The sequence below is a fragment of the Chiloscyllium plagiosum genome, chromosome 33 (assembly GCF_004010195.1).
Source record: "Chiloscyllium plagiosum isolate BGI_BamShark_2017 chromosome 33, ASM401019v2, whole genome shotgun sequence".
NCBI lineage: Eukaryota > Metazoa > Chordata > Chondrichthyes > Orectolobiformes > Hemiscylliidae > Chiloscyllium > Chiloscyllium plagiosum.
The window spans coordinates 19,119,631-19,145,776 of record NC_057742.1 but is presented as its reverse complement, the minus strand read 5'-3'; the positions used below and the strand labels follow the sequence as shown (position 1 = coordinate 19,145,776).

General features: G+C 40.8%; 1 protein-coding gene across 1 annotated transcript in view; it reads left to right on the top strand.

The window, feature by feature from the left end:
• The first annotated feature begins 15,591 nt into the window (after positions 1 to 15,591).
• LOC122539911 (peptide YY-like) overlaps positions 15,592 to 26,146 on the top strand; it is a 20,313-nt gene continuing 9,758 nt past the window's right edge. The window contains exons 1-2 of the mRNA XM_043675081.1: positions 15,592 to 15,696; positions 18,578 to 18,765. Of these exons, the coding sequence (XP_043531016.1) occupies positions 18,578 to 18,765 (188 nt within the window). The 5' untranslated portion in view covers positions 15,592 to 15,696. The remainder of the gene's footprint in view (positions 15,697 to 18,577; positions 18,766 to 26,146) is intronic.

The window sequence follows — 26,146 nt, the reverse complement described above, 5'->3', positions numbered from 1 at the left end:
TTATTGTCTGACCTTAGTTGTCCTTGAGAAGGTAGTGGTGAGCTCCTTCTTGAATTGCTGTAGTCCATGTGCTGTAGGTATACCCATAATGCCCTTATGAAGGATGGGAATTCAGAGATTTGACATAGTGACAGTGAAGGAACGCCAATATATTTCCAAGTCAGGATATAGCTTGGAGGAGAGCTTGCAGGTGGTGATGTTCTGTTTGTTCTACTGCTCTTGTCGTTCTACATGGAAGTGGTCTTGGATTTGGAAGGTCCTGCCTAAGGACGTTTGGCAAATTTCTGCAGTGCATCTTGTAGATAGTACACAATGCTGCTACTGGTGGAGGGAATGGATCTTTGTGGATGTGGTGCCAATCAAATGGGCTGCTTTGTCCGTATGATGTCATGCTTCTTGAGTGTTGTTGAAGCTGCACTCATTCACGCAAATGAGGAGTATTCCACCACACTCCTGACTTGTGCCTTGTAGGTGGTGGACAAGCAGATGTGCACATTCTTACCTGATATAAATTGCAGTGACATATGCCTTTTTTTGCAGCAGGACTCACAATTTCAGGGTTCATTTGCCACTCTCTTTAATGATGACAATTCAGACCACAACATTGTGGGTTCAAGTCCTGCTCCAGGAAAACTAGAGTGAATTTCAAATACTTGATATTTCAGACAAAAATAATCAAAAATTAAAAACGATCCTGTTTTGGAGTAAATCACACCATTGCTGTTATAAATGCAAAATATGGGATGTCATTTTGTGCAGGTTATTTGAATGTATGAACATGATTGACTGTGGATACATAATTTGTTCTTATTTCCCACTGAAGTGGAAATTGAATTTATTACACCAAAAGATTTTAATATTCAGTCTGAAAAGAAAGCATTCTCAATTGTTCACAGTCAAAAACATACATCCATCTAAAAGATAAGGCACAGAGATAAAGCTGAAATTTGAATTAATAACATATATAATACTGGAAATGCACAATGAGCCAGTCAGCTTGTGAATGAGACTGATGAGTTATTGTTTCAAGATACATCCTACACTCGTACTGCTAAGTTCCAGCTAAGTAATTATAATAAAGACTCCATTCTATTCTTTCAGTTTCTCCGTCTCCACTGCATCTGTTCCAATGATGACAACTTCTACAAGGGGGCCTCCAAACCATCTTTTTTGTCAATCAAGGGTTCCTCCATGCAGATGTTAACAGCACTCTCAGCCATGTCCAACACATCTCCCGCACTTTCACCCTTATCCCTTCTCTTCCATCCCACAGCAGCAATAGGGTGGCCTGGGATTCACCCTAGAGTTAAAGAGACATATAGCGTGGAAACAGGCCCTTTGGTCCAACTCATTCATGCCAACCAAACATTCCAGTATGACTTAGTCCCATTTGCCAGCACCTGGCCCATATCTTTCTACACCCTTCCCATTCATGTACCCATCCAGTTGCCTTTAAAATGTTGTAATTGTACCAGCCTCCACCACTTCCTCTAGTAGCTTGTTCCATACACGCACCATCCTCTGCATGAAGAAATTACCCCGCAAGTCCTTTTTCAATCTTTCTCCTCTCACCTTTGATCTCTGCTGTCTAGTTTTGGACTCCTCCACCTTAGAATAAAGAGCTTGAGTTTGATTCATTGTTGTCACAAGTACCGCGATAAGTGTTGTTTTGCAATCTGTAGGGGCAGATCGTACCATACAAAGTTCATCAGGGTAGCAGAACAGAGTGCATAATGCTATTTTACAGCTGCAGAGAAGCCCCAGATAGAGAGAGAGAGAGAGATCAACATTAACATTTGAGAGTTGATGAAAAGTGGAGCTGGAAGAGCACGGCAGGTCAGACAGCATTGGAGGAGCAGGAAAGTCAATATTTCAGATTGGGACCCTTCAGTAGGGTAATTTAAAAATCTGATAATAGTGGGAAAGAAGCTGTCCTTGAATCAGTTTGTATGTGTGTTCAAACTTTTAAGTATTCTGCCCAATGGAAGAGAGTGGAAGAGAGTATAACCGGGGTGGGTGGAGTCTTTGATTAGGTTGGCTGCTTTCCCAAGGCACCGGGAAGTATAAACTTGACTATTTAGCCTATCCATGCCCATCATTATTTAAAAAACCTTTATAAGGTCAGCCTTCAGCCTCCAACACTCCAGGGACAAAAGCCTCGGCCTATTCAGCCTCTCCCTATAACTCAACCCTCCAGTCCCAGCCACATCCTTGTAAATCTTTTCTACACCTTCTTAAGTTTTTCAACATCCTTCCTATACAAGGGTGACTAGTATTCTAAAAGTTGCCTCACCAATGTCCTGCACAGCCACAACATGACATCCCAACTTCTATATTCAAGATTGTGACCAATGAAGACAAGTGTGCCAAAAGCCTCTTCACCACCCTGCCTACCTGTGACTATACTTTCAAGGAAATGTGCACCTGAAACTTTAGGTCTCTTTGTTAGGCCGCATTCCCTAGCGTCCTACTATTAACTGTATAAGTCCTGCCCTGGTTTGGCTTACCAAAATGCAACATTTTACATTTATCCAAATTAACCTCCATCTGCCACTCCTTGGGCCATTGGCCTATCTGATCAATGTTTACTACACAACTTATTTTTGTGTCATGTACGAATTTACTAACCATATCTTCTTATTCACTTTCAAATAATTTATATAAATAATGAAAAGCAGTGGACCCAGCACTGATCCTTGTGGCACACCACCGGTCACAGGCCTTCAGTCCGAAAAGCAACCCTCCACTACCCTCTGTCTCCTTACTTCAAGCCAGTTTTGTATCCAACTGGCTAGCTCCTCCTGGATCCCATGTGATCTAACCTTACTAACTAATTTATCATGTGGAACATTGTTAAACGCTTTGCTGAAGTCCATAGAGACAACATTTACAGCTCTGCCTTCATTAACCTTCTCTGTCACTTCTTCAAAAATCTCAAATACGTTAGTGAAACATGATTTCACACATACACATGTTGACTATCCCATATCAGTACTTGCCTTCCCAAATGCATGTAAATTCTCTCCCTCAGAATCCCCTCCAACCATTTGTCCATCACTGATGTAAGGCTCGCCGGTCTACAATTCCCTGTCCTTTCCTTACACCCTTTCTTAAATAATGGCACCACATTAGCCAACCTCCAGCTTTTCAGCACCTCACCTGTGGATATCAATAATACAAATATCTCAGTAAGGGACCCAGCAATTTCCTCCCTAGCTTCCCATAAAGTTGGGGGGAGCGCCTGATCAGATCCCAGGGATTTATCTACATTTGTGCGTTTTGAGATATCCAACATATCCTCTTCTATAATATGAAGTTTTCCAAGACATCACTACTTATTTCCTTAAGTTCCATTGCTTCCGTGTCCTTCTCCACAGTAAATACTGACACAAAATATTTGTTTAGTGCTCACCCATCTCCATTGATTCCACTCATAAATGGCCATGTTGATCTTTATGGGGGCCCTATTGTCTCCCTAGTTACTCCTTTGCTCTTAATGTACTTACAGAATATCTTTGGATTCTCCTTAACCTTATTTGCCAAAGCTATCCCATGTCTCCTTCTCACCCTTCTGATTTCCCTCTTGAATATACTCCCATGATCCTATACTCCTTTAGGTATTCACTCAATCCCAGCTGTCTATACCTGCCATATGCCTCCTTCTTTTTCTTAACCAAAGCATCAATTTCTCTCGTCATCCCTTATTCCCTACACCTACCAGACTTGCCTTTCCCACTAACAGGTACATATTGAACTCTTGTTATCTCATTTTGAAAGGCCCCCCACTTCCCATCCATTCCGTTACCTGCAAATCACCTTTCCAACTTTTGAAAGTTTCCGTTTAATAGTGTCAAAATTGGCTGTACTTCAATTTAGAATTTTAACTTTTTGATCAGTTATTTCCTTTTCCAACACTATTTTAAAAAAGCATTATGATCACTTGCCCCAAAGTGCTCGCACACTGACACCTAAGTTACTTGCCCTGCCTTATTTCCAAACAGAAGGTCAAGTATTGCTCCTTCTCCAGTAGGTACATCCACATATTGAATGAGAAAGTCTTCTTATACACGCTTAACAAATTCCACCTTATCCAAGCCCTTAGCCCTATAAGAGTTTATGTTTGGAAAGTTAAAATCTTCCACCATTACAACTTCATTATTCTTACAGATACCCTTACATATTTGCTTCTTAATTACCTGCTGACTTTTGGGGAGCCTATGACATAATCCAACAAGGTAATTATCCCTTTCTTATTTCTCAGTTCCATCCATATAACTTCACTGGACAATCTTCCAGAAATGTTCTACTGAACCAAAAACACCCTCCTCTCTTGCCTCCCCTTCTATCCTTCCTATAGCATCCATGCCCTGGAACATTAAGCTGCCAGTCCTGTTCATCCCTGAGTCATATTTCTGTAATAGCTATGATATCCCAGTTCCATGTTCCCAGCCATGCCCTAAGTTCATCTGCCTTACTTGTCAGGTCTCTTGCACTGAAGTAAACGCAGTTTAATTTTTCAGTCCTACCTTGTTCGCTGCCAAGTTCTGGTGTACCATGTTGATTTGACTAGCTCCGCTCATCTACTTTAGCAGCCCCAGAATTTTCTCTTTTCTCACTATCACTTTAGTTCCTCCCCTCCCACCTTACCATTTTAAAGCCTCCAGAGTACCCCGAACAAATTTCCTGGCAAGGATGTTGGTTCCCTTCCAATTCAGGTGGAGCTCCTCCCTGTTATACAGATCATTTCTCTTGGTGAAGATATCCCAACGGTCCAAAAATGTGATTCCTTGCCCCCTGCACCAACTCCTCAGCCATGTATTCATCTGCTCTATCCTCCCTATTCCTAAGCTCACTTGCATTACAGATACTAGTCTTCAGCGCTGGAAATGTGTTGCTGGAAAAGCGCAGCAGGTCAGGCAGCATCCAGGGAACAGGAGAATCGACGTTTCGGGCATAAGCCCTTCTTCAGGAATGAGGAAAGTTTGTCCAGCAGGCTAAGATAAAAGGTAGGGAGGAGGGACTTGGGGGAGGGGCGTCGGAAATGTGATAGGTGGAAAGAGGTCAAGGTGAGGGTGATAGGTCAGACTGGGGTGGGGGCGGAGAGGTCGGGAAGAAGATCTCAGGTTAGGAAGGCGGTGCTGAATTTGATGGATTTGACTGAGACAGGGTGGGGGGAGGGGAAATGAGGAAACTGGTGAAATCCGAGTTCATCCCTTGTGGTTGGAGGGTTCCTAGCCGGAAGATGAGGCGTTCTTCCTCCAACCTCGTTTTGTTGTGGTCTGACGATGGAGGAGTCCAAAGACCTGCATATCCTTGGTGGAGTGGGAGGGGGAATTGAAATGTTGAGCTACAGGGTGGTTTGGTTGGTTGGTCCGGGTGTCCCAGAGGTGTTCTCTGAAACGCTCCGCAAGTAGCCGGCCTGTCTCCCCAATATAGAGGAGGCCACATCTTCAGCCAATTTGATTTACTCCGCATGATCTCAAGAAGTGGTTGGAGGAACTGCATACTGCAAAGGCTGTGGGCCCTGACAACATTCTGGCAATGGGACTGGAGCTTGTGCTTCTGAACTTACTTCTCCCCTAGCCAAGCTCTTCCAGTACAGTTACAACACTGGCATCTGTCCGACAATGTGGAAAAATGTCCAGGTAAGTCCTGCCCAACCCGACCAATTACTGCCCCAGTCTACCTTTGATCATCAGTAAACTGATGGAAGGTGTCATTAACAGTGCTATCAAGAACTACCTGCTCAGCAATAACCTGCTCAGTGATGCCCATTGGGTTTTGCCAGGGCCGTTCAGCTCCTGACCTCATTACAGCCTTGGTTGGACAAAAGAATTGAATTCCAGACTGACAGCCTTTGACATCAAGGCCACATTTGAGTGTGGCATCACAGAGCCCTAGCAAAACTGGAATCAATGGGTAACGGGAGGCACCCCTTGACAGTCAATGGTGTTACCATCACTGAATCCACCACTATCAACATTCTGGGCATTACTAATGACCAGAAACTCAACTGGACTTGCCACATAAGCACAATGGCTACAAAAGCAGGTCAGAGGCGAGGAATACTGTGGCAAATAACTCACCTCCTGACTCCCTGTCCATCACCTACAGGGCACAAGTCAGGAGTATGATGGAATACTCCCCTTTGCCTGGATGGGTATAGCTCCAACAACACTCAAGAAGCTTGACACCAAGCAGGACAAAGCAGTCCATGTGATTGGCACTACATTCACAAACTTCCACTTTCTCCCTGCTGCTCAGTAGCAAATTCACCAAAGATTCTCAGGCAGCTCCTTCCAAACCCATGACCACTTCCATCTTGAAGGACAAGGACAGCAGATACATGGGAATATCACCAACTTCAAGCTCTCCTCCAAACCACTCACCATCCTGACTTGGAAAAAAATCACCCTTCCTTCATTGTTGCTGGCTCAATATCCTGGAATTCCCTCCCTCAGAGCCAACACACAGCAAGTGGATTGCACGATTCAAGAAGAGCTCACCACTCCTTTCGTCAGCGCACTAAGGATGGGCAATAAATGCTGGCTAGCCAGCGACACCCACATCCCACAAATGAGTAAATGAAAAAAAGCATATGGCACTGATGGTCGTCCAGATATTACTTCTCTCGAGGACCCATTTGTTAACCTCCTGTCTAGTTTCCGACATTCACTCTGCAGAACCTCATCCCTTTTCCTACCGATGTCGTTGGCACCACTGATCACTTTCCCCTTTTTGCACCCTCTCCAAGACATCCTTGACCCTGGCACCAGGATGGCAATACACCATCCTGATGTCTTGCTGACCAAAGCAGAAACGTCTATCTGTGCCCCAGACCACAAAGTTACAATTAATTGCTTGGATCCAGGTATAACCGTCATTACAGTAGAGCCACTCACAGTACCAGAAACCTGGTTGTCAGTGCTATACTCACCTGAGAGGTCATCCTCCCTACTGTGTTCAAATGGCATACCTGTTGTCGATGAGGATAGCCACAGGAGACTCCTGCAAGACCTGCCAACCTCTCCTACCTTCCTAGCAGTCAACTATCTAGCTGACTGTATCTGCAGTGTCTCCAAATTCCTGATATTGGCATCCATCACACCTGCTTGCTCTTGTAAACTCCTCATTGCCTCTTACTGTCACTCCATGCAGTCCAATAGGATTCACAACCAAATAAACGTTCTGCAGACAAAACCACCAGGAATATTCGAAATCTCCCTGATCTCCCACATCTGACAGAGCACATTAGTCATCGAAAAGCCATTTCTGTCCCTTTAACAATCTACAGATGCCACAAACATACACAATACGCTTTGCTAAAAAATGCAACATTGTACAGTCTTACTGCTCAGAAATACTGCTCTGGGTCAACTCAATAACTGTCCTTTTAATATTAAAAGTCAATCAAGAGACCGATCACAGTATAAACATAAAAAAAATACCCTCACCCTACTCACAATTATCGACTTACAAAACAAAAACAGATTAAGACTCACCACCCCATATGCATTCACATCCAAAGGGTCATTAGCCACCATTTCTGTCATCTCCAATGGGATGCCATAACCAGACACATATTCGCCTCCCCTCCCTGGTCAGTCTTAACAGCAATCATTCCCTCTGGCACATCTTAGTCCACTCCTCCTCCACTCCCAACACCTCCCATAACCCAATGGCTCCTTCCCATGCAATCATAGAAGCTATAATACCCACTCATTTACTTCCTCCCTCCTCAGCAAACAAGGCCCCAGACACAGGTGAAGCAGCAATTTACCTGCACTTCACTCCATCTACTCTACTGTATTCACTGCTCACAATGCGGTCTCCTTTACTTTGGGGAAACGAAATGCAAACTGGAAGATCATTTTGCAGAACACCTACATTCTGTCCACAAAAATAACTCTAAGTTTCCAGTTGCCTGCCACTTCAACACACCAGCATTTTTCCTGACCAACATCTCTCTTTTGGATTTGCTGCATGTTCCACTGAGGCTCAGCGCAAGTGTAAGAACAGCATCTCATTTTCCACTTGGGAACCCTGCAGCCTTCAGGACTCAGTATTGAGCTCAATAATTTCAGGGCCTTTATACCTTCTTCCAATCCTTTTCCCAAATCCTCAAACACCAGGTCTTGTCATCACATGGGTTGTGACCACAACCATCCCTTTGTCAACAGAATAACATAAGAACTAGGAGCAGGAATAGGCCATTTGGCCCTTCGAGCCTCATCCGCCATTAATTAAGATCACAGCTGATCTTTCCGTGACCTCAGCTTCACTTTCCCACACTCTCACCATAATCCTTAATTCCTTTACTGTTCAAAAAAAGTCGACCTTAGCTTTAAAAACATTTACTGAAGTAGCGTCAACTACTTCACCGGGCAAGGAATTCCATAGATTCACGACCGTCTGGGCGAAGAAGTTCCTTCTCAATTCAGTACTAAATCTGCTACCCCTAATTTTGAGGCTATGGCCTCTTGTCCCAGTTTCACCTGCCAGTGGAAACATAGAACATAGAACATTACAGCACAGTACAGGCCCATCAGCCCTCGATGTTGCGCCGACCTGTGGAACCAATCTGAAGCCCATCTATCCTACACGATTCCATTTTCATCCATATGTCTATCCAATGACCATTTAAATGCCCTTAAAGTTGGCGAGTCTACTATTGTTGCAGGCAGTGCGTTCCACACCCCAACTACTCTCTGAGTAAAGAAATTACCTCTGACATCTGTCCTATATCTATCACCCCTCAATTTAAAGCTATGTCCTCTCATGCTAGCCATCACCATCCGAGGAAAACAGTTCTCCCTGTCCACCCTATCTAACCCTCTGATTATTTTGTATGTCTCAATTAACTCACCTCTCAACTTTCTTCTCTCTAACAAAAACAGCCTCAAATCCCTCAGCCTTTCCTCATAAGACTTTCCCTCCATACCTAGTAAATCTCCTCTGAACCCTTTCCAAAGCTTCCACATCTTTCCTTTCATGCGGTGACCAGAACTATACACAATACTCCAGGTGCGACTGCACCAGAGTTTTGTACAGCTGCAGCATGACCTCGTGGCTCCAAAACTCAATCCCTCTACCAATAAAAGCTAACACACCGCTTTCTTAACAACCCTATCAATCAGGTATCTATGTATATGGACACTGAGATTTCTCTGCTCATCTACACTACCAAGAATCTTATCATTAGGTCAGTACTCTTTATTCCTGTTCCTTCCAAAGTGAATCACCTCACACTTTTCCACATTAAACTCCATTTGCCAACTTTCAGTGCAGCTTTGCAGCTTATCTATGTCCCTCCATAAACTGCAACACCCTTCTGCATTATCCACAACTCCACCGACCTTAGTGTCATCCACAAATTTACTAACCCATCCTCTATGCCCTCATCCAAGTCATTTATAAAAATGACAAACAGCACTGGCCCCAAAACAGTTCCTTCCGGTACACCACTAGTAACTGAACTCCAGGATGAACATTTCCCATCAACCACGACTCTCTGTCTTCTTTCAGCTAGCCAACTTCTGATCCAAACTGCTAAATCCCCCTCAATCCCATGCCTCCATATTTTGTGCAATAGCCTACCATGGGGAAACTTATCAAATGCCTTACTGAAATCCATATACAACACATCAACCACTTTACCCTTATCCACCTGTTTGGTCACCACCTGAAATAACTCAATAAGGTTTTGAGGCATGTCCTACCCTTCACAACATTGTGTTGACTATCCCAAATCAACTTATTCCTTTTGAGATGATTATAAATCCTATCTCTTATAACCTTTTCCAACACTTCACTCACAACCGAAGAAAGGTTCACTGGTCTATAATTACTAGGATTATCTCTACTCCCCTTCTTGAAAAAGGGGACATTTGCTATTCTCCAGTCTTCTAGCAGTATTCCTGTAGACAATGACGACATAAAGATCAAAGCCAAAGGCTCTGCAAACTCCTCCATGCTTCCCAGAGAATTCTCGGATAAATCCCATCCAGCTCAGGGGTTTTATCTATTTTTACACTTCCCAGAATTTCTAACACCTCCTCTTTGCAAACCTTAATCCCATCTAGTCTAGTAGCCTGTAACTCGGTATTCTCCTCGACAGCGTTGTCGTTTTCCAATGTGAATACTGACAAAAAATATTCACTTAGTGCTTCCCCTACCTCCTTGGATTCCAGCACAACTTCCCACCGCTTTCTTTGATTGGCCCTAATCTTACTCTAGCCATTCTTTTATTCCTGATATACCTGTAGAAAGCTTTAGGATTTTCCTTGATCCTACCTGCCAGTGACTTCTCATGTCCCCTCCTGGCTCATCTTAGCTCTCTCTTTAGGTCTTTATTGGCTAACTTGTAGCTCTCAAATGCCCAAACTGAGCCTTCATGTCTCATCCTAACATAAGCCTTCTTGTTTCTCTTGACAAGAGATTCAACTTCTTTAGTAAACCACGGATCCCTCGATCGACCACTTCCTCCCTACCTGACAGGTACATACTTATCAAGGACAGGCAGTAGCCGTTCCTTGAATAAACTTCACATTTCAGCTGTGCCCATCCCCTGCAGTTTCCTTCCCATTCTGTACATCCTAAATCTTGCCTAATCACATTATAATTGTCTTTTCCCCAGCAATAACTACTATCTACCTATACCTTTCCATTGCTAGCGTAAACATAACCGAATTGTGGTCACTATCACCAAAGTGTTCGCCTACCTCCAAATCTAACACCTGGCTAGGCTCATTACCCAGTACCAAATCCAATGTTGCCTCATCCCTTGTTGGCCTGTCTACATACTGTGTCAGGAAACCATCCTGCACACATTGGACAAAAAACTGACCCATCTAAAGTACTCAAGCTATAGTATTTCCAGCCAATATTTGGAAAGTTAAAGACCCCAGAACAACTACCCTGTTACTCTCGCTCCTATCCAGAATTATTCTTGCTATCCTTTCCTCTACATCTCTGGAACTATTCGGAGACCTATAAAAAACTCCAAACAGGATGACCTCTCCTTTCTTGTTTCTAACCTTAACCCATACTACCTCAGTAGATGAGTCCTCAAACGTCCTTTCTGCTATCGTAATACTGTCCTTGACTAAAAATGCCACACCTCCCCCTCCTTTACCAATATCTCTGTTCTTACTGAAACAGCTAAATCCCGGAACTTGCAATAATCAATCCTGTCCTTGCTCTATCCATATCTCTGAAATGGCCACAACATCAAAGTCCCAGGTATGAACCCATGCTGCAAGTTCACCAACCTTATTCTGGATGCTCCTGGCTTTGAAATAGACACATTTCAAACCACCTTCCTGCTTGCTGGTGAACACTTGCGACCTTGAAACCATATTTCTGACCTCACTACTCTCAACCTTCTGGACACTGAAACTACAATTTAGGTTCCCATCCCCCTGCTGAAAAATCCTCTCTACTTCTATCTTATCTATTCCCTTCATAATTTTATACGCTTTTATAAATTCCCCACTCATTCTTCTAATTTCCAATTAATATAATCCCAGTCTACTCTATCTCTCCTCATAAACCAACTCCCGAATCAACCTCGTGAACCTCCTCTGCATCCCCCTCTAGTGCCAGTATATCCTTTCTCAAGTAAGGAGACCAAAACTACACGCAGTACTCCAGGTGTGGCTTCATCAGCACCCTATACAGCTGCAACGTAACCTCTCTGCTTTTCAGCTCCATTCCTTTAGCAATGGGGGACAAGATTCCATTTGCCTTTCTAATCACTTTTTGTATCTGCAGACCAACCCTCTGTGATTCACACACAAGGACACCCGGGTCTCTCTGCATAGCAGCATGCTGCAACCTTTTACCGAGTGAGTAATAATCCGTTATACTGTTACTCCTTCAGTGGCAGTGACTGAAGGTCCCCATTAGCAGTTATTGATTCTCCCAGGCTGACTTTTACTCATTGCTTTTTCTGCCCAACTACTGTTCTCCACCTATCATTTACTCCTTGCTACCCTTCACTTTCCCCATATATGCCAACTTTTCCCTTGCTACAATCAATTCTGCAGAAGAGTCACTGGAACTGAAACATTAACTCTGCTTTCTCTATATAGATACTGCCAGACCTGCTAAGTTTCTCCCGCAATTTCTTTTTTGTTTCAAATAAAGTTTTTCTTGGCTTATTTTTCACCTTGCTGAGCAAGTAAGTTAAGTAAAGTGATCAATGATGTAGCAAACAAATGGAAAATCACTTTAAACTTTCCATCTTAAAAATATAAACTGAAACAAAATGGCTGTTTACTCAGTACCGCTGCTATCTTTAAGTGAATAGTTAATGACATAAAGGCAAGCATAAGTAATAGATGTACCATTGGAAAGACCTTTACTTAGTGGTGAAAGGAGATAAGTGCCTTCCTCCATTGTCTGTGTGGGTGTTCACTCAGCTAATGGACATTAGGCAAAGATTGGGATGCTTGATCAGATGTTGGATTTGGCATATAAAAGTGAGGTTACCTCACCTTAGCAACACCAACAAGTTAAATGAAAGTGATGGAATAAATTATTTTTGAAAATGATCAGTTTAGTTCTCTATACATGTACCAACAAAAATACAGGCGATAGCTCACTTATAACAGGCATTTGCCCAGAACAGAGATGAGTTAATATGTTTTATCACTGGCATTCAACTACCATAAATCATCCAGCCTTACGCAGATGCATTGATCATGGTCACAGAATGTAAGTAATATAAAGAAATGTCATCAAGCTTTCAATAAATAACACATGCGTCGAAACACAATATGGTTGGTCTGTTTGAGAGAAATATTGTTTTTCAGGAAGGATTTCAGGCTACTTTTTAATGTCAGTATGTTATCCCATTTGTACTCAGTGTTTTTCAGCTCAATGGAAAAAGGAACCTGCTCCCACGACTTTGCCCAGTTGCAAAAAAGGCAGAAGGCACCTAGGGCAGTTCTACTTTATTATTTCTCTCATCCCTGCTGGGTGCTGCTATATGAAGACATTACTTAGACATTTCTCCCTTGGCTGGTCTGGAGAACCGACTGGAGAATTAATCCCAAGTCATTCCCACTTAATAAAAGATAAATACAACAATTTAATTTATATACACTTTTCACCATTTCAGGACATCCCACAGCACTGTACACATTCTGAATAACTTTGAAGTTATTAAGCAGCTAATTCATGCAAAGCAAGCTCCCACCAAGACAATGTAAGATAATCAGTGTTTGTCATGGGGATTGAAGGACAAACGTTAGTCAGGTCTGAAAGTTAATGAACAAAACCTCAGCACCATGATAGTGCCCTGGAGAGAAAGTGATACAAAATCATATCAGTACACTATCCCATCGCAATTGTTCTATCTTATATCTGAATCCAGTGGTAAATCAAGCTGCTTTAAAATACATCCACTGATTTCCAATTCTGAAAATACGTGGCGAAAAGTTACCAGACCCTAAGTTGGTTTATGTCATCTGCATCCGAATTGTGTATTTGGTCTGAGAGACTCATACTCAGAGCGTTCAAGAAGAAGTTCATTGCTAATTACCTTAAAAGAAATAGTAATCAATAACATCTGCAGACCACAGCCTTTGCAGCTCCATCTCAGAAAATCTAACCCTAAAAATACATCTCCATAAAGTGAGCTTGTTGATAAAAAAAGTTATTGTGTAGATACTCGTCCTCATCCAAGTTTAAGAAGGTTTGAAAAGCCGTAAGACTTGATTAATTTAAAACGTCAAACAATAGCAAAAAATATACAGCTGGGAAAGCAATGTTATCAAAGTAGGGGATTACAGTTTGGACTCAGCCTGCAGAGAGGAGTGGTGGGTAACTGCGACACCTACACGTACTCAGGGTAAATAGCAATTCTGACTGAGAAGTACCTACCCCACGATTCGCGGCTGAGGAGCGCGCAGAACCATGTTCTGGGATTTGTTTTCATGCACAGTCTAACGCTCACTTGTCAAATTTGTAACATTTATAGAACTCACCTTCCTCACCTCAGTTAAATCGTCAAAACAGATGAAAGTTTACCCTGGTGTAGCCCATCTACAAATAACAAAACGTTTGTCTACTGCATTCTGTAAGTTTTGAAAGTTTAAGAGATCCACGTCTAGCGCTGATTTGTTTTCAGCGCGATTAACTGCTTTGCCTTCTCCCACCCAGATGGCGGTTGAACATCTCAGTGCCCACATTCAAAGTTGCTAATGTTGTGGCAGGATCATGTCAAGCGTAGAACTGATGCAAAACACATTTGGCATAATTATCCACAAAGGAACGCAACCCATGTTTAAGGTTCATTTACCTTCTGCTTTCTACAATGCTCCTTGATAAGTTTTTATTTAATGGATCCTAGCTTTATTTTAAGCAAAAACGTAAAATACAGAAATTGCATTCTCCGTCAGACTGCTGTGGGATAACAGCACCCGTTCATTGATGTCTCATCGTCCAGTGGGATTCACGAGGAATGACTGTGAAAACCTAATTGGAAGTTTACATTATTTTTCGGGGCCAATATTAACTCTAATCTACATAACAACAGGCAGAATCAAAATCAAATATAGTGCAGTTAAGATAAATTCAGGTACAGCTAGGGTTATGCTAAGGTTCGCGTTTGACCAGATGCAAACTTTAAAATCGAAACCAATTTCTTTTGCTGGTAGTTTTTGGATCTGTGCTGGAAGGTAGAGATTTCCTGGCTTCCAAGGTTTGCTTGGATTGAATTTAATGCAATGAAATGAAGCAGAACTGCGGATAAACACGAGCACAAACTGTGGGGCGAAAGCAGAGTTAACATTGACCTGCTAAGTTTCTCCAGCAATTTTTCTTTTAATGGGAGTTTAACACAGTTGCGTGATTTCCCATCGTAAATCAAGCAGTTAAGCACTCGATGTTAGATTACTTAAGTGAATCAAAAGTTTGTTTTTTTTTCTATTAGAGACGAAACCAACGAGAGCACTGGACTGTAACTTCTGGGCTTTGTCAGATTTGTAAATTCAGCGGCAGGTTTTTGTACAAAGTGAAAACTGGTCGAGCTTTTTCTAAAAATGGTTTGAAGGACACGTGCAGCAAAAGTAACACCGCAGTTTTCAATGTTTGATAGAATTCTTGGTTTGAAATGTTGATTTATGTGAGAAATGAAAAATGATCGGCAAAATAGCTTGTTTCGGCCAGTGAATTATCCAAACAAGGCATTCAGAAAGCAATATTGCAACAAATCGTAATTTTAAAAGGTGAAATGAAGACATGCAGACATACACATTATTTCCCTGTCCCCTCCCCAATTAATGTATGCATGGATTAAAATGATTGGAGCAGGTTTAAAATACCTTGGAAATGAATCGTGAATGTCAATTCTAATACTCGTCTATTTGTTCCTTCCTGTCTACATTCACTGGGGAGGGGGGCGGATTTTATGAGTTTTACGGATGATAAGCTATCTTGTCAGGGCCGGAGGGAAGCAAGGAAAGTGAGTGGAAATCGATTTTTTCAATAACCCATGAATGCAAAAAAAAAGTCTTAAGGAGGTGGTGACAAAGGAATCCGCCTCCCTCGTGGTCTCAGAGCCGCATATATAAAAAGGAGCAGGAAATTCTGAGCAGCTCCAGAACACAACTGAACACGGCTGTGCAGCGGGGAGAACTGACACACACTAGGATTTTCTCTGATCAGCAAGACACCCAGACAATAGAAAATGTAAGTACAACATGTACTTTATCCAGTTCGAATTTGCAAGTTGGTTAATGCTGCCTCTTTCTACCTCTCTACCCCGTTCAACTTCCACAGAAATGATGTTAAGATTTATTTTGACAGCGTAGGCGGCAGACGCAAGCAGTAGGAGAGATTGAAACTTTAAAGAGTGCAACTTCACATCGGAAGAGAGGGGCTTGGTTGTTTTGGAGCTCTAACTGTTGCTTAAAGTGCAACAGAGAATTCCTGAGGAAGTGCTGGAGAAGCTCTCTTCAGCATCTGTGCAGAGAAAGGTGCTGCCAGACCTGCTGCGTTTCTCCGGCACATTCTGTTTTTTGATTCAATAATGCTGCTGTCATTTGAAGAACTGTTAGGTAGTAGATTCTGATTTTTGCTGTAACTATAATGTGTGAGATAGACGTGAACACGAAATCCAATTGACTACCAGAATGAAACATCAAAAATACTTGCAGTAAACATCCATGCTGAATGAACTACACTGTTTTAGGATAAGAAGTGTTTGGCAAAGCCCTTTTGATTTGGATTGCTTAAAAAAAGCACTGCTTTAAAACCAAAAAAGTTTACCAGATATTTTCATTTGAAGGGCCCATTTTATAGCAAGTACAATTACGAGAGTTATTTGACCTAATGCCTTTTTAATGGAATGATTTGTGATGGTTTAACTTGTTTGCAGTGTATTCTGCAGCATTTGAGTCTTTTGTGTTGCTCTTGCAGAACTTGAAAGGTAAAAAGGGATCCCAGTTAACATACCTGAGGTTTCCACATAATTACATTTCCAAACCTAACTATACCTGAATCACAAGTGATTGTAAGTGAGACTAGCACAGACCTATATGTTTGGAGTCACAGCTCACTCACCAAACTCCACCACATGATTCAGTATTATATATTAGCTTGATTCCACATGAAAGGAATGTTAATATATTTCATGAGGCAGCAAATAAGGGAATGATAGAAACTGGATAATTTTGTATTGTAAGTCATGGATCTTTGACTGAGTTGACTTTCCTAGTTAATTTCAATATTGGCGTTGTTGTCAACTACCCTAATGACACAGGTCTAAAGAATTCATATGGAGAATTAAAACAGAGAAGTTAGAAACATAAGTAATGACAATGATCTAATTGATACAGATCAACAGAAAATGAGAAAAATCACTGAAGCCTTTAATCCTCAAAGTGTTGGAACCAAAAGGTAGATAGTGTTGATAGTTTATGGTTGATTTAAAATCGTCAAAATATTTATATCCATTATTTGTTCACCCAGATGCTAATGTGTTACTAATTCTCATCTCTCCTTTAGTACAGTCATATCTGCAAGTGCTCAGTTGTATGATGTTTAATTACAAATTAAATATTTTCATTTTCTTTTCCTTACAATCAGACTGATAGGTGTTTCGAACATAGTCTGTATGGTTTACGGGTACTAGTCTTAAATGTTAATGATCACAAATAGAATTTCCCAATTGATGTTAAAGTACTAATGGTCAGCTTCATCAGATTGTTGATCCCCTTTTCCATGTTTCTGTTTATCCCCCTCTTATTTTTGAAAGTTTATTTTTGTGTAGGTGCCTCACATTACTGGCCGAATTCATGGATTTATAAATTTTCTTACTTGATTGAGACATCATATATTCTCTTTTAAATATTTGTATTGATGTCAAACACATACACATTTAATTTGCAACCTTACACACTATACAATAATCAAACATTGCACATTTTCAAGTAATTAAACCAAACAAGCCTCAAGAAATATGCTCTTTCCTCTAGTTTTTTTTAATGCACTTTTCTTTCAATCTATCCATTGAATCAGCAAAGTTTTGACGATTTCCAAATCTGTTTCTGGATTGATTGTTCCTAGGCCCAATAACAGAGACTTCTCCCTTGACCTCATTCAGGTTTTCTGTCTTTTGTTGACTGCTTCTTTCTGCAACAGTCACTTCTCTTCTTCATTCCCCACATCCCCTAGTGATCATCTGCTTCATACATCTCCCCCCGAAATTGTATATCCCACTACTCATTCTCAATTGTGTTTCTGTGCCAGTAAAGATCAAGGCCACTCTAATCTAATTTGCATTTGTATTTGCATATTTGTATTTGCAGAAACATTCTATTTTGTTCAAAAAGCAGACAATTTATAGGCAGTGAGTCCATGTGACATTTTATCAATTCCTACGTTGGAAATAGAACCAATCTGACTCAAGGTTGGGATACAGATAGACTCTAATTTCACACCTTTAATGCATTGCCTGAGCTGAGATGTCACTTTTTTTTATAAAACCTTCAGTTATCTCGGAAATGTGACGAAAGAAGTTCTGGGAGTTACATATTAATGAATCAAAACCTGCAACCCCATTCGAAGCGTTTAAAGCCTTGACAACAATCTAGGTTTGTTCAATACATCACGTCAGTTGTATGACACATGGATCTTTTGCTTTAAGTTTTGCATTCTATGATCCTGCCCCACTAGCTGCCTGACTAAGAAGCAGCGCTCTGAAGGTTTATACCTCTAAATAAACCTATTGGACTATAACCTGGTGTTGTGTGATTTATAACTGTAATGAGTGAAGTTGCATATACCATATTTTTTCAAAAGAACCTGAAGTCGTGTACTTTTTTTCTCAATTTAGAACTCCACACTCAATTTGAATACTCTCTGCGCTCCAGTGAGTACTCATAGTTAAATATGAGAAGCATCATTGAAATTGTTCCAGTACTATAGTGTCATAATTTTAATAACATAAATACTTAAATGAGCTTCAAGATAACCTAGACATAGTAAACTATTTATAAACAGTCTTTTGCTGATTCTTAGCCAGTCTTCCTGGCATGTTGACTAATTGGCTTTTCTTTCCGTGTGACAGATGGTGGCTGTTCAAAAATCTTGGACAACCCTGATTGCTTTTGCTATCTGTGTGCTGGTGTGCCTCGGGACCTTGGTGGATGCCTATCCTCCCAAACCTGAGAACCCAGGAGAAGATGCACCCCCCGAGGAACTGGCGAAGTACTACTCTGCTCTCAGACATTACATCAATCTCATCACACGGCAGAGGTAAGCTGAGAGGCACACATCATTGAATATGCAAGATAACAAGCAAGTCAGCATCTATTCACACTGCATATTTATAAATCACACTACAGTCAGTTCCTGCTGCAGATCATTAACAGTGCTAAGCATTCACCTCATGTGATTGATTTGATTACTCCCTTTGCTATTTAATTAACATGATAGAGTTTTCTTTTAAACAAGCATAAAATTCCACAAGTGCTTAGTGGACGAGTTAACTGCCAAGTGCAAGATGGAACTGTCATCGTCAGTAACCTTCCTTGTACATCAGATGATTGTCGTGTAGTAATTCTGTAGGGGAAGAGGTAGCTTCACTTTTGGCAGACTAGACCACTTTTAAAGATTTGAATGCAGCACTGTGCTGTACGGTTCAAGCAAGGTTTGGGTTTCATCTGTGGTCAAAGCGAAATTAGCTCTTAAGTGGATTTCCTACATTCTGATGACTTCTGATTGAATGTGTCTGTGACTGGACTTTGGGTGAGAACAAAATGAAGCGTGGCTGTGAAGTTTCAAATAGGCTGCCAACACCAGTCAACTCACACTTCGAATCTGAGCCATTGGCTGAGCCATTTGCAGTGACTGGTGCCTGTGGAGCATGAGTCAGTGAAAAGAAATCAAAACATGTTTAAATCTTAATTTTCATGCAGTGCAACTATACAAGTGCAACCTTTACAAATTGCCTTTGAATTAAGACACTCTCCATTGTAACTTGTAAAACTGATTTCTCTTATTTGGGATCTCTTAAATTCAGGATCCTGGTCCCAGGATTTACATTTACTTCATTTCAAAAGTAATTAACGAAATGAGCACAGATGTCATAAAACAAAATTGTTTGCTTGCAAATACAGAGTCAAATAATTGATACATTTGGATCAACTTACATTTGAGATTATCTACATGCTGTCAAATTATTCACTAATAGTTGCATTAATAAAATTATTCATTCATGACTGACAGCATGCATGAAAAAACCTCTAATGACATATTTACTCCTATTTAGAAAAATACCTTTAAGATTCTCTTATTAGATTGTGGGAATATCAACTAATATATTTCAGAAATTTACACGATAAGTGTCATTGTGCCAGAGTGATTTGAATGATGGGTTAGGACATCCGTTGGGTTTTCCCATGCAGGTTTGAATCCTGCCAATTGTGTTTTCTGATCTTGAAGTCTTTAGTTGTGTTGATCAATTAACTCAGATGGTTAGAGCGTGGTGCTAATAACACTAAGGTCATGGGCTCAATCCCCATACTGATCATGACTACAGGCATCCAACCATGAATGTAGTGTCTGTACTTTCATTTTGGGGTGGCTCAGTGGTTAGCACTGTTGTTTCACAGCGCCAGCAACCCAAGTTTGATTCCAGCCTCAGGCGACTGTCTATGTGGAGTTTGTACATTCTTCCCATCTCTGTGGGTGTTTACTCCCACAGTCAAAAGATGTGCAGGTTAGGTGGATTGGCCATGCTAAATTGCCCACAGTGTCCATGAATGTGCAGCCTAGGTGGGAGAGCCATGGGAAATGCTGGATTATGGGGGTAGGGGGTGAGTTTGGGTGAATACTCTTTGGAGGATCGGTGTGGAATAGTTGGGCCGAACGGCCTGCTTCCACACTCTAGGAATTCTATAAAGAAAATGAAAGTGCAAATTCATTTCTAAAAGCCTATAATGTTGGCTTTACATAAACAATAAATTAATAACAATTAAAATTAAACATTCTTGTGATAATGTTTAAAGCAAGTGTAGATACAGACGACCCTATACATTAATGTGTACAGAAAAGACAGAAGTCCCATTTAAAAAGCAACTTCTACAAACTCCAGAAGACCCAGAATGCTGTACAATTATTGAAGTATATACGAGATATAGTTCTTGTCATAATGTAGGAGCCAAGGCAGCTATATTCGGTGGTTAGCATTACCATTTTAAAACATGGAAACTAGTAGCCAGGCACCTCAAAAGCTTGTAAACCAGCATTCCACCATGCATATGTATTTTAAGTAGTGTTCTAAGAAGTTGTGAAATTGTTTTATTTCTAAATTATATTTAACTCCGTAATATGCTCTAATCCACCCTGTTGAATTGAAAAGGGCTATTGTTAGAATCAATCAGGAAGTCTGAGTTGCTATGACAATTGAACTTTTATATGTTTGTTGTAGTGTGGAACTGTAGCTAGTAATTAGAGAGGTTCCACTACTCTATCCATCACACAGCTAACAGGAATCTCTCCCACTCTTATCCCCTGCAATTGATATGTCATGGAAGCATTTGCAGGTTGATAATTAAGCTGTTTGCCCTGTAGGTGGACACTTCCCTTGGTCATCAAGTCCGAGAGTGGGACTTGAATGTGGACCTTCTGACTCAGAGGCAGGGGTACTACTCACTGTGCCTCCCAGTGAACCCAGTGCACTCACCCAAAATATTAATCTACAATCTTAATATCTTCTCATTCCAGTTATCTGTTTATAATCATATTTTAGTATTTTGGGCATAATTTTCTTGCATTAACTCCAGTTTACTGATCAAAGACAACAACAAATTTTTATAATATATGTATTTCAGGGGTTTAGAACTCTGCTTCACCTCATAATGCCCAGTGCAGTAAAAGCTCTGTTATATAAACACATTCAAATTTATTATTGCTTTATAGATGCAATATGCTTGAAAATGATCTCAATGATCGATCGCTCGGTCCTGATTTTCAACACTGAGCCAATCCTTAAACCAACCAATATATTGTAAAGCTTGACTTATGCTGGACCTCAGTTAATGGCTGTATTCACTGTGCTGGAATAGAAGGTTAGAGTTAATTAAAGTATGACCTTATGCTTTAATTATGTCCCTGCTCCAGTGTTAAACTCTGACTGTCCATTTATTGTATCTTTAATCTTGCACTTGTCAGCAGCTTACTGACCATATCTTCACAGAGGCAGCTTTCTAATGTTATCTTTCAACCAGAGAGGTTCAAAACAATGCATTAAAAATGTAATTACCTGGGTCAACGTCTTAGAAGAAAGCAATTCACCTGGAAATAAAAATTTAAATAAAGGAAAACTACAAATATGACATAAAATTAAATATTCTACAAATGCACAGGATGTAATTCAGAAACTTAAAAGAGAATAAAAGATTATATTTTGGGAATGCACCTTTTATCAAATCTAGTTGGTTTTCTTTCCAGATACTGACGGACTTGTATTTGAGCATTTTCTGTTCATACCAAACTGTACTGCCTAGTTTGTATAGCTGAAGTGACATTAGAATATTTAATAGGATTGTGGTATTTTCTGAAATATCAAGAAAATTCAACATACTTATGGGTTTGTTTTCCTCACGCTGTGGAACTTGGTGAATTATTCTAGATTATTTTCCTAGCTCTGTGTTGAAAATATAGAATTGATTTATCTTTATTTAGGAGCACTTAGAAACCACTTTGATATTTTAAATAATATGTGAACAGAAATCACAGCACCATTTGAGCAGTACTTAAGGGGCAGTGAACATTTTCTCTATACAGCGTGAAGCAACGGGATGCAGAGAAAGCTCTGATCTCATTTCTCAGTCACTGGTCTTTCAATGTTGTGCAGTAGATTTGCCCTTAACCTTTTCTTTCCTCAATTCCCTCATCTTAATAACAACTTGGCAACCTTAACTTGAATTATTTAATTCCCTTGTACTAGAAAAGAGGAATTAAAATTTAAACTGATTGAGCCAATTCTTTGTTTCTTTTCCCCCACGTGCTTCACAGCATTCAGATTTTCTGCTTCAACTCAAACATACTTGGAAGAAAATTCCAACATTGTTAGTGATTATAAGTGATAGATTAAAACTCATCACACCTTCCCCCACACACCATATGGTTGTCTCATGAAGGCATTTTCAACTGATGCTCAGAATCTTGAACTGAACTTGAGATGCACTGATGAAATTGTCAACTGAATGTTCGAACTTCTCTATGAAAGTTTTGCTTTTCCTTAAGTTATTTTTGGAAGAACCCATTACTGTGTAGGTTACTGCGAGACTGTTATCTGCAATGAGTAAAAGTATTGTCTTAAATTAAAATCCTGGCATCAATATTTGAGAAGTGAGCACTTTCAGTTCTTTCCACACTCTCCTTTCAACACCATGAATGTCAGTTGCAATGTAAAACACACTCTACACTATAACACGAGTTAATCCAAATCTAAAACTAAACGTTCCTGCCGCGTCAGTTTGATGTTTATATTCTCCCTATTGATAGTGACTTCTTGTCAGTCATTCTGGTAATTTAGTGGCAACCAATCTGCAATTTATGAGAGAGAGCGGCTCCTGTGATCTGTATTAAAATTGAAAAACTCATTTCATATGTGGTTTTACCATTGGTATCGAGCTAATGGCTGAGTTGAAAGGGACTCTGGACTCCTCAGTCTAGGCTGTGTTAAAGCATGAGATTGAGGTGAAAATATTACACACAGGGCCATGCAAGTTATGAATGAAAAAGAACATGAGAAAATACCTTGGGAAGCAATACCCTGGGCTTTACCCAACTGATTAGTAGATAGTCTGGACCAAAACGCAGGCACTATAGTTGCTTGAGTAGGGGCAGTGAAGTTCAGTAATTGTATTTGGCATATTTTAAAAAATAAGTATTTTTAAATATGCGTCCATTCACTTTCTGATTGTTAACATGCCATTTACTTATTCTTACCATGCGTTACCATTATACATTAAAAGATTCACATATGCCACTATGATATTTAATTGTTGCTCAATACTAACTTGAGTCCCTAAAAGTGGAAGATGTCATCAGAAATTTCTTCGTGGAGTCCCCAGTGTGCAGATAAAGGCCATTCGGTCTGCACAGGCTCTCCAAAGAACAACCCACCCAGACCTGTAACCCCACATTAGCCATGGCTAATTTAAGCCAACACATCCACAGACACTACAGGGCAATTTAGCATGGCCAATCCATGTAACCTGCTTTATCTTTGGATTGTGGGTGGAAACATGGGCATTGAGGAAACCCATGCAGACACAGGGAGAACATGCAAGCTCCACACAGACAGTCTCCCAAGACTGGAATTGAATCTGGGTTGCTAGCGCTGTCAGCAGCAGTGCTAACCACAGCAATGCTATGCCATTGTCACCCTGCTTTTGCAAAATCAATCTCTGCAAGTGGAACTTATTTCTTACAGAGTCATGTTATCTCAATAGCTCAATCTGAATGTTCACCCTGAAGGAAACTGACATCCTATTGGATAAAAGTGAAACTTCCTACCTCTTGCATTTAGGTTGCGATACTGAAACCAAAATCAAGAATATTTCTTGACAGGATACTGTTAATTCGATTGTTTTTTTTGATAAGATAATATTTGCATTGACTGCCTACATGCTATAGTGTTTGAATTCAAACACAGAAGATCTCTGGTCCAAATCTTGCATTACATAAGTGAGTTTCTCTAGCTCCTGGCTGTGTCAAGGAAATGTAGTGCCATATTACCATGTATCATCTCAAAAAGAAACATCTCAATCCCCTGGAGTTTGAGAGAGATAGTACATGCAGATTCCAAAATTTCTACTCCTCTTCTCTCAATCTAAAGGAAGAGTTTGAATTCAAAACCCTGGGAATGCTGAACTCAATTCCCCTCATTCCCAGCTACCATGACATTATAGTTGTGATTCAAGCCACTGATGAGGTTGCAACTAAAAACACTTGGGTACCTACTTAAAATGCTAGCCTAGTTATGTCATCAGCAATACAGCTTCCTTTGAACATCAAGTCAGGGGCGTGTCACACTATCTGGTGCCCAGCATGATGAGCTGACTCATCACAATGGAGCAAGATAAGTTTCAAGCTTCTTTGAAATGCCAGCAGAAGTATGCATGTGACATCTTCCCCACTCCTTTCCAATCACTAACCATGATAACCTTAAACTCTCCTCGCACCAGCAGTTGCAGACCATTCTTACAAACTGCAAACCTCCTGCAGCTGCCTAAGTAATGAATCTAGCTGGTCCCAGGCAGGTCTTGGGAGAAAACCTGATTTAAGATAGGCCTTGGTCTTGAACTCGCTGAATTCACCACTCAGAAAACATCCTTTCTAACATATCACCCTTTTCTTACAATTTGGGCTAGGGAGTAATGACATTTAAAGAGAAATCCAAGCACCTCATTTTAACCATTTATCCTAAATTCACAAAGTTAACACATTTTTTTTAAAAAGGTACAAAGTTTGTTGCATATATAGGACAAATTAAACAAGCAAACACAATCTGAAGTATTATGTTCTCAAGTTCACTTCTATTTCCCCAAAGAATTCTCTTCAGTTTCATTAGTTTTGAACTTGTTTACTTATGTTAAAATTACTCATAAGTATGGGTCGCAAAGTGTGACACTGGAAAAGCACGGCAGGTCAGGCAACATCTGAGGAAGATGAGAGTTGATGTTGCAATCATAATCCCTACATGGGCTTATGCCTGAAACGTCAACTCTCCTGCTCCTCGGATGCTACCTGACCTGCTGTGCTTTCCTAGCACCACACTTGTTGACTTTTGACTCTCCAGCATCTGCAGTCCTCACTTTCTCCTAGTTACTCATAAGTATGCCACAGTCATAGAACATAGAACATAGAACAATACAGCACAGAACAGGCCCTTCGGCCCACAATGTTGTGCCGAACATTTGTCCTAGCTTAAGCACCCATCCATGTACCTATCCAATTGCCACTTAAAGTTCACCAATGATTCTGATTCTGCCACTCCCACAGGCAGCGCATTCCATGCCCCCACCACTCTCTGGGTAAAGAACCTACCCCTGACATCTCTCCTATACCTTCCACCCTTCACCTTAAATTTATGTCCCCTTGTAACACTCTGTTGTACCCGGGGAAAAAGTTTCTGATTGTCTACTCTATCTATTCCCCTGATCATCTTATACACCTCTATCAAGTAACCCCTCATCCTTCTCCGTTCCAATGAGAAAAGGCCTAGCACGCTCAACCTATCCTCGTACGTCCTATTCTCCATTCCAGGCAACATCCTGGTAAATCTTCGTACCTATCCTCGTACGTCCTATTCTCCATTCCAGGCAACATCCTGGTAAATCTTCTCTGCACTCTCTCCAAAGCTTCTACATCTTTCCTAAAGTGAGGCGACCAGAACTGCACACAGTACTCCAAATGTGGCCTAACCAAAGTCCTGTACAGCTGTAACATCACTTCACGACTCTTGAATTCAATCCCTCTGCTAATGAACGCTAATACACCATAGGCCTTCTTACAAGCTCTATCCACCTGAGTGGCAACTTTCAAAGATCTATGAACATAAGACCCCAAGATCCCTCTGCTCCTCCACCTCACTAAGAACCCTACAGTTAACCCTGTATTC